This window comes from Mustela nivalis (genome assembly GCF_964662115.1).
Source record: "Mustela nivalis genome assembly, contig: HAP1_SCAFFOLD_1177, whole genome shotgun sequence".
Classification (NCBI taxonomy): domain Eukaryota; kingdom Metazoa; phylum Chordata; class Mammalia; order Carnivora; family Mustelidae; genus Mustela; species Mustela nivalis.
The window spans coordinates 101,560-111,696 of NW_028135487.1; the positions used below are offsets into that span (position 1 = coordinate 101,560).

The window sequence follows — 10,137 nt, forward strand, 5'->3', positions numbered from 1 at the left end:
CATTCCAGAAATGTGACCAATCTTTGGTCACTCCATCCAGTAGTTGGCTATGGACAAGGCCTATGATACCATCAGCAAGCGCCTCTTTAACAAACATGACCAATCACATGTTTTTGAATGTGAATGCCAAGTTTAAAACTGATCTTCTTAGTGTGTCCCGGCATCTGCAAATCAAATGACACACGTTCAACAGTGACATTTAAATTCTGATGGAAAAGGGAGTATTTCACTTTTCAGCAGTGCAGTACCATACCCTCCAAACATGTTGGCCTTTTAAAAATTTAAACAGTATTGCAACTTAATAGAAACGATTCACATTTATTTATATGTGTAATGGCTGAACTCTGAGACCAAGTGTACTTGATAAATCCAGGAAGCTGCGATAAGCAAACTGAACTTCACCATTTATCCACCCATTAGCTAGGGTTATGGTTCTGAGTTCCATGTGATCATTCACAGATCCTTCATGATGCAGAAACAGACAGTGTGACAATCCATCTGTCCAACTGCCCACCACTGTATGATGACATCAAAGTGCAGTTTTTCTCTTCTTCCGTGAGTCATCCAGAACCAACCTATGCCAGTATTCTTGTCTGGCCTTTTGAGTGATTCTGATTTAGCCTTTCCTTTACTACAATTCCTGGCAAGGAACAGGATAGGAGATGTCAACCCTTTGCCAGAGAGGGGGAGAAAAACAAGGCCGGTCTATATCAAAATTTTTAAAAAGAACATAAGAGATTTTTGCTCATTTTTTAAAAAAGATTTTGACAGAGATCACAAGTAGACAGAGAGTGGGGGAAGCAGGCACCCCGCTGAGCAGAGAGCCCTATGTGGGGCTCAATCCCAGAACCCTGGGATCGTGACCTGAGCCGAAGGCAGAGGCTTAACCAACTGAGCCACCCAGGCGCCCCTTGCTCATGTTTTCTAAATTCTATACAACTTGCATATATTTTCAAATAAGGAAAAAACAAAGGTATGTTTACTGCAGAGTGGTGATCAAACTTTTGTTTTGTATCTTTAAAACACAGTGTTCCCCATAGTTTATAAAGTACTTTAAAATGAGGGAGATCTGACTTTCCTTTGAACCGATACATAATTCATGTTAAATAGTATTTTTTTAAATTTTATTTGACAGACAGAGATCACAAGTGGGCAGAGAGGCAGGCAGAGAGGGAGGGGGGAAGCAGGCTCCCTGCTGAGCAGAGAGCCCGATATGGGGCTCCATCCCAGGACCCTGAGATCATGACCCGAGCTGAAGGCAGAGGCTTTAACCCACTGAGCCACCCAGGTGCCCCTTAAATAGTATTTTTTAATCTAACATTTACCTTATGAAAAATGAGAATGTTTGCCATTGTCATTGCTCTGAACATGAGTGTGTAACTTCTGCTGAGATGTCACAAAGTGTACAAGTGTTACTCTTTACATGAATTTCTAAGCCTCAGTGGTTTTGTTTTCCTATTGAAATCATCAAGCAGAACTGCCAACAACTAACAGTGTTGATCAAGTTAAAGTTTGTGCCCTCCTCCACCCCCTGCTTGCTCCCCGTTATGGGAAAATCTGTTCAGTAGTGAAATGGTATGTGTGTGGAAGCAAGTGACCTCAGTGGTTCCCATACCAGACGGGTTCCCCTTTGATCCCTGAAGCCGGTCTGAACACTCGCTCAGTCAGTGGTCCGAAGCAGGAGCAACACTACAAGCAGTACTGGCCTGGGCAGTGTTGCTTAATTTTGTGATTTTCAAGGGCCATGAGATGAAAACTCTCTCATGTGTGGGTATTCTTATCATTAATACTGACAGTCAATTATCAGTGCAGCTGCTGCTTGTAGAAATGGATGAGGTCTTTGGACATAAAGTGGCATCGGCCTCCAGTCAGCATGATGTAAACTAGGTTGGAGGACTATTGTCTAATTTATATTGAAAAAAAAACACATTTCCTTAAATTTTGATAGGAATAGCAAGAAAAAGCCATTTCTTAAAGGCTCCTTTGTGTCGTGAGCAGAGGGTTATAGAGGTTATGTGCTGTGTGTCTAACAGCTCTAATTGTTCAACATATATAGAAAGGAGGGAAAAGGAGGAATTTTAATCCCTTTGGAATTAGTTTTTAGTATTATTTTTATGATTAAAATTAACTTTTTTTCTTTTAATTTTAGGACCTACCCAAGTATTACGACCAGTGTCCATTTTTTTTCTGGTTCCATACATCATTTTTACAAAATAAAAGGTATGGCTCTGATATAATCCAATAGAAATGGCTTAATCTCCAAGATCTGTGTAAGGCAGAATGGTACTCCTGCCCTCAATTTATAGAAACCAAGAAATCCTCAAGTCCCCCATTCTTCATTATGTAAAATATAGGGTTAACGTTGAGAACCACTGTGGCCTTAACCTCAAAGTCCATGCCATAGGACTGTGTCATAGGAGCTGAGAGATATTCTAATCAGATCTAGGTGTGGTGATAAATCCCTCCCCTTGCAAGTGTAGCAGGAGTCTGCTCAATTACCCCGACTAGGGCAGGCCCACCGTGTGTGTTCATCTTCTGATGACCGACCACCTACCATATTCTAGGCCAGAAAGGAAAGCATCCTCAAGGAAGGCTTTAGCTAGTTTAAAGGTGACTGACACACCTGGATCTAGAGCAGAAGTTAGAGGACACAGTAAACATTCGTAAAGACAGCTTAAAAAAAAAATCAATAGTCTCTATTTTAGAAATGACTTTCTAGTGACTAAACTGGGAAATCTTTTTTTATAAATTAACTAAAGATTATTCCAGGGAAACTTCTTCCCTCTCTGGAAATTCGTTCCTGAGTCTGGAAGTTCTCTAGAATTCTAGTTCTCTAGTACTTGAAGGAGGACTGAGTTAGTGGGAATAGTAGAAATAGCCGCTGAGGACTATGGGTCTTGCTTGTGGGGGACAAGAGCTCTCTTGCAGACTTCTTCATAACTTGATCATTTACTGTGTTTATTAGGCATAGCTATCTGACCTATGTATTATTTATTTTAGGTGAAAGAGCTTATAATCCTAAGTACTTCCATGACAGGGTCCAGCGAATCAAGATTGATGATCACAATGTCCCCAGTCTAAGGTAAATTTCATGCCAAGATGGCTGTCAAAAGAAAGCTAAACATACTGGACTTGATTTTTTGGATGAATTTTAATTCAACTAAAAATTTTACATTTGAAATCAGTGAGATGGTGGCATTCACCAAGGAAGTGGATGAGTGGATGTCTCAAGATGACAAAAACATCGTAGTGATTCTCAAGATGACGAAAATATCACACTGTAAGGGAGGCAAAGGTAAAAATCTTTTTCTTTTTCTAAATATTTATATATTAAAGTACAAGAAGAAGGTACATAGTGTTATTAGTATTAATAGTTGTTAAAATTTTGGAAGGGGGGTCGCCTAGGTGGCACAATAGTTAAAGCACTGACTCCTGGTTTCAGCTAAGGTCCTGATCTCAGTGTGGGGAGATCAAGTCCTTCACCAGGCTCTGAACTCAGCACAGAGTCTGCTTAAGCTTCTCTCTTCCTCTGCCCTTTTGCTCCCCACCCTGCCCTCTCTCACTCTTTCTCTCAAATCTCTCAAATAAATGAATACATTTTTTTTAAAAAAATAGTGAACATTTTTTGATGTTTGCTTCAAGACTAAAGGAAGAGAAGGAAAGGAAGTGGGGGGTGGAAGGTGACTACTAAAGGGAAGAAAATAGGAATAACAAAGCTAAGAAAGATTGAGCATATTTTTTCTTGTTTATTGACTACTGGAGTTCATTTTTGATTTGCAAAAATATCTATGAAATTAAAAACGTTTAATTTTATTTTTTTAAAAGATTTTATTTATTTATTTGACAAAGATCACAAGTAGGCAGAAAGGCAGGCAAAGAGGGGGCTGGGGGAAGCAAGCTCCCCGCTGAGCAGAGAACCCAATGTGGGGCTTGATCCCAGGACCCTGGGATCATGACCTGAGCCAAAGGCAGAAGCTTTAACCCACTGAGCCACCGAAGTGCCCCAAAAATGTTTAATTGTAAATGCTGTCAGAGCACTTTAAAAAAAAATTTCTAATAAAGATATGATATGTTTTTATCCCCAGGGGTACAGGTCTGTGACTCGCCAGGTTTACACATTTCACAGCACTCATCATAGCACATACCCTCCCCAGTGTCCATATCCCCACCACCCTATCCCGTCCACACTTCCCTCAGCAACTCTCAGTCTGTTTTTTGAGATTGAGTCTTTTATGGTTTGTCTCCCTCCTGATCCCATCTTCTTTCATTTTTTCTTTTCCTACCCCCCCCAAACCCTCCATGTTGCATCTCCACTTCCTCATACCAGGGAGATCATATGATAGTTGTCTTTCTCTGACTGACTCACTTCGCTAAGCATAATACCCTCTAGTTCCACCCACAACGTCACAAATGGCAAGATTTCATTTCTTTTGATGGCTGCATAGTATTTCTTTATATATATATATACCACCTCTTCTTTATCCATTCATCTGTTGCTGGACATCTAGGTTCTTTCCATAGTTTGTCTATTGTGGACATTGCTGCCATCAACATTCGGGTGCACGTGCCCCTTCGGAGCACCACGTTTGTATCTTTAGGATATATACCCAGCAGCGCAATCGCTGGGTCATAGGGTAGCTCTATTTTCAGTTTTTTGAGGAACCTCCACACTGTTTTCCAGAGTGGCTGCACCAGCTTGCATTCCCACCAGCAGTGTAGGAGGGTTCCCCTTTCTCCGCAACCTCACCAGCATCTGTCATTTTTCTGACTTGTTAATTTTAGTCATTCTGACTGGTGTGAGGTGGTATCTCATTGTGGTTTTGATTTGTATTTCCCTGATGCTGAGTGATGTGGAACTTTTTTTCATGTGTCTGTTGGCCATCTGGATGTCGTCTTTGCAGAAATGTCTATTCATGTCCTCTGCCCATTTCTTTTTTTTTTTATTTTTCATAAACATATATTTTATCCCCAGGGGTACAGGTCTGTGAATCGCCAGGTTTATACACTACACAGCACTCACCATAGCACATAACCTCCCCAATGTCCATAACCCCACCCCCCTTCCCCTAAATTCCCTCCCCCCAGCAACCCTCAGTTTGTTTTGTGAGATTAAGAGTCACTTATGGTTTGTCTCCCTCCCAATCCCACTTCTTGATTGGAGTATTTGTTCTTTGGCTGTTGAGTTTGCTAAGCTCTATAGATTTTTATACTAGCCCTTTATCTGATTTGTTGTTTGCAAATATCTTCTCCCATTCTGTCAGATGTCTTTTGATTTCGTGAACTGTTTCCTTTGCTGTGCAAAAGCTTTTGATCTTGATGAAGTCCCAAAAGTTCATTTATTTCCTTGCTTCCCTTGCCTTTGGAGATGTTCCTAGGAAGAAGTTGCTCTGGCTGAGGTCAAAGAGATTGCTGCCTGTGTTCTCCTCAAGGATTTGGATGGATTCCTTTCTCACATGGAGGTCCTTCATCCATTTGGAGTCTATTTTCATGTGCGGTGTAAGGAAGAGGTCCAATTTCATTTTTCTGCATGTGGCTGTCCAATTTTCCCAGCACCATTTGTTGAAGAGGCTGTCTTTTTTCCATTGGACATTCTTTCCTGCTTTGTCGAAGATTAGTTGACCATAGAGTTGAGGGTCTATTTCTGGGCTCTCTATTCTGTTCCATTGACCTATGTATCTGTTTTGGTGCCAGTACTGTACTGTCTTGATGATGTCAGCTTTGTAACAGAGCTTGAAGTCCGGAATTGTGATGCCACCAACTTTGGCTTTCTTTTTCAGTATTCCTTTGGCTATTTGAGGTCTTTTCTGGTTCCATATAAATTTTAAGATTATTTGTTCTATTTCATTGAAAAACATGGATTGGATTTGGTAGGGATTGCATTAAATGTGTAGATTTCTTTAGGTAGCATAGACATTTTCACAATATTTGTTCCTCTAATCCATGAGCATGGAACATTTTTCTATTTCTTTGGGACAGGGGGGTGAGGTTATGGACATTGGGGAGGGTATGTGCTTTGGTGAGTGCTGTTAAGTGTATAAACCTGGCGATTCACAGATCTGTACCCCTAGGGATAAAAATACATTGTATGTTAATAAAAAATTAAAAAATTTAAAAAAAAAAGGCAAAAAGAAATTCATACCATACTAAAATGTAAGAAAAAAAAACCACACACACAAAAAAATGAGGGAGATCTTTCCTTTGAACATATACATAATTCATGTTAATAAAATTTTAAAAATACTATTTTATAACTTTTTAAAAAATATTTATTTATTTATTTGACAGAGAGAGACCACAAGTAGGCAGAGAGGCAGGCAGAGAGAGAGAGGAGGAAGCAGGCTCCCCGCTGAGCAGAGAGCCCGATGTGGGGCTCGATCCCAGGACCCTGAGATCATGACCTGAGCCGAAGGCAGCGGCGTAACGCACTGAGCCACCCAGGCGCCCCTAAAAATACTATTTTATTATTTGACAGAGATCACAAGTAGGCAGAGAGGGAAGCAGAGAGAGAGGGGGAAGCAGGCTCCCTGCTGAACAGAGAGCCCGATGTGGGGCTCGATCCCAAGACCCTGAGATAATGACCTGAGCAGAAGGCAGAGGATTTAACCCACTGAGCCACCCAGGAGCCCCATGATTTTTTTTTTTTTTAAGCTGTCTTCACGGATGCTTACTGTGTCCTCTAACTTCTGCCCTAGATCTAGTTGTATCAGTCACCTTTTAACTAGCTAAAGCCTTCCTCGAGGATGCTTTCCTTTCTGGCCTAGAATGTGGTAGGTGGTAGGTCACCAATAGACGACATCAGTCCACATCAGTCCACACACGGTGGACCTGCCCATTCGGAGTAACTGAGCAGACTCCTGCTACACTTGCAAGGGGAGGGATTTATCACCACACCTAGATCTGATTAGAATACGTCTCAGCTCCTATGACACAGTCCTATGGCATGGTCTTCGAGGAAAAGGCCACAGTGGTTCTCAACACTAACCCTATATTTTACCTAATGAAGAATGGGGGACTTGAGGATTTCTTGGTTTCTATAAATTGAGGGCAGGAGTACCATTCTGCCTTACACAGATCTTGGAGATTAAGCCATTTATACTAGAGCCATACCTGTTATTTTGTACAAAAGATGTATGGAACCAAAAGAAAAATGGACACTTGTCATATTTAGGAAGATCCTAAAATTAAAAAAAAAAAAAGTTAACTTTCATAGTAAAAATGATACTAAAAACTAATTCCAAAGAGATTAAAATTCCTCCTTTTCCCTTCTTTCTATATATGTTTAACAATTAGAGCCGTTAGACACACAGCACTTAACCTCTATAACCCTCGGCTCACGACACAAAGGAGACTTTAAGAAATGGATTTTTCTTGCCATTCCTATCAAAATTTAAGGAAAGGTGTTTTTTTTCTATATAAATTAGACAATAGTCCTCCAACCTAGTTTACATCGTGCTGACCGGAGGCCGATGCCACTTTATGTCCAAAGACCTCATCCATTTCTACAAGCAGCAGTTACATTGATAGTTGACTGTCAGTATTAATGACAAGAATACCCACACATGAGAGAGTTTTCATCTCATGGCCCTTGAAAATCACAAAATTAAGCAACACTGCCCAGGCCAGTACTGCTTGTAGTGGAGCTCCTGCTTCGGACCACTGACTGAGCGAGTGTTCAGACCGGCTTCAGGGATCAAAGGGGAGCCCATCTGGTATGGGAACCACCGAGGTCACTTGCTTCCACACACATACCATTTCACTACTGAACAGATTTTCCCATAACGGGGAGCAAGCAGGGGGTGGAGGAGGGCACAAACTTTAACTTGATCAACACTGTTAGTTGTTGGCAGTTCTGCTTGATGATTTCAATAGGAAAAGAAAACCACTGAGGCTTAGAAATTCATGTAAAGAGTAACACTTGTACACTTTGTGACATCTCAGCAGAAGTTACACACTCATGTTCAGAGCAATGACAATGGCAAACATTCTCATTTTTCATAAGCTAAATATTAGATTAAAAATACTATTTAAGGGGTACCTGGGAGGCTCAGTGGGTTAAGCCTCTGCCTTCAGCTCAGGTCACGATCCCAGGGTCTGGGGATCCAGCCCCACATCTGGCTCTCTGCTCTCTGCTCGGCAGGGAGCCTGCTTCTCCCTCTCTCTCTGCCTGCCTCTCTGCCTACTTGTGATCTGTCAAATAAATAAATAAAATCTTTTAAAAAAAATCAATACTCTCCCATTTCAAAATAACTTTCTAGTGACTAAACTGGGAAATTTTTTTTTTAAATTAACTGAAGATTATTATTCCAGAGAAACTTCTTCCCTATCTAAAAATTCGTTCCTGAGTCTGGAAGTTCTCTAGATTTCTAGTTCTCTAGTACTTGAAGGAGGACTGAGTTAGTGGGAATAGTAGAAATAGCTGCTAAGGACTATGGGTCTTGCTTGTGGGGGACAAGAGCTCTCTTGCAGACTCTGCAGGGAAAAGGGTATCCGGTGTCAGCAATACAAACACAGCTCTGTCAGAGCCACACCACTTATTTAGGCTTCGGTCTCCATGAGGGAGTTCCTTGGGACGGTGGGCTGTTGCAAGCTGTGGATACCGCGGTTTGCGGAGATGGTGCGACCTCTCTGTGAACTGGCTAAGGGAGGACTCACTATGGTAGAGTGGACAGCTGAGGCAGAAGGAGCATTTTAGGAATTACAAACAGCCTTACTGACTGCCCCAACATTGGCCATCCCAGATGTTACCAAGCCCTTCCACTTGTATGTGCCAACTGAGGCACAGGAGAGGGACTAAGACTAACCCTGGTTGGCCTTCTGTGCTTGAAGCATGTTTCTTCTTTCCTAGGCTTTACCTTCCATGGAACCAACTGGATAATCCACATTAAAAAAAAACCTGGCATATCTACCGTGAGAACTTCGCAGTAGAGCTGCATTTTGAATAAGTGGGGAGAAGGATCCTGTTCCCCACCATCCCTGCCACACATTTAGGTCTCCTAACCCTCCTTCCTTGCATGTATACTTACAGTACATTTACATACGCATACGCATTTTTGACACCTAAAGTATATGCGTTATAAAACGTTAGTGGTCCTTTTTCTTTCCTGAAGGAGGTATGCCAGAGTTGAGAGAACTACTGTTCCTGGGGACTGCGTGCCAAAGTTAAGAGTTTAAAAGAACTTTCATATCAAAATAACATTTAAAATGATTCCTCACAATATTGCGTGAGGTTTATTATGTATTTTTGGGTCAGTAGTCCTTGCTTTCACATGTGTAATGTCAGATTAAAGAGGTCATTTCAAAGCTATTTAACAAACCTCCGACTGGCCCCAGTACGAGGCTTGAGCCCATAGGACCGTTCCTATAAACAGTCCCCGCTGAGCTTGTGATACAAGGTTCAATTACACAGGCAGTCCTTGGAGGACAAGAGAATCTGGGTAAACATAAGCAGACATTACAGCAGATTCTTTCTCTTTGTAACATCACCGTGAAGTCAAAGGAAATGTCTGCCTAGAGAAATCTAGATGATTTTAAAATCTAGATGACACAGACTCTGCTTCCCGCCAACTTCATTTAAATGTAGGGAACTCTGTGAAGATCATCCTTTAACTATAAACACTGGTTAGTCCAGTGTCCACAGGGAATCCTATTCTCTTCGTTGCTGGATGCTGTTTTATTCGAAATCTCGTTATTTATATGTTTTATTTATATGTCATTATTTATATGTTAATATGTTCCTTATTTATGAACATGCCTGGATGCAGATGCTCTCTTTCCCTCCAAATAGCCCTCAAAGGGTCTCAGCTACCAGTGCAATAGCCCATCTAAAGGCTTTTTAGGAAAAGCTCTGACTATATTACTTGCTATAATTTGTGTACAATAACACATGCTGCTGCTAAACAGTTTGTACTGTTCCCTTGAACATGCGTGCAATCATAAGCCAGAGGGGCAGACCAGGTGGCAGGGGGTGGGGGTGTAGATACTTATCTGGCACTAAGGAAGAAAACACCAATTTTCAAGACTTGCTTTCTGAAAGAAGATTACAGTTAGGGTTTCTTTTCCCTAACCCTCCAAGATGCATCCAAATTCCTGGCCACTGAGTTGCTACACTCTTCTGCTTTTGCTCACATAAAGAGAATT

The 10,137-nt window shown here is 41.3% G+C and overlaps 1 protein-coding gene across 1 annotated transcript in view; it reads left to right on the forward strand.

Moving 5' to 3' along the window:
* The window catches only part of LOC309857761 (phosphatidylinositol 3,4,5-trisphosphate 3-phosphatase TPTE2-like), a gene marked incomplete at its 5' end in the record, with an annotated part of 53,095 nt that extends 44,059 nt beyond the window's left edge, over window positions 1-9,036 (forward strand). The window contains 3 exons of the mRNA XM_082750515.1: window positions 460-555; window positions 2,150-2,220; window positions 8,846-9,036. Coding sequence (XP_082606641.1) covers window positions 460-555; window positions 2,150-2,220; window positions 8,846-8,885 — 207 coding nt within the window. The remainder of the gene's footprint in view (window positions 1-459; window positions 556-2,149; window positions 2,221-8,845) is intronic.
* Window positions 9,037-10,137: the final 1,101 nt, after the last annotated feature.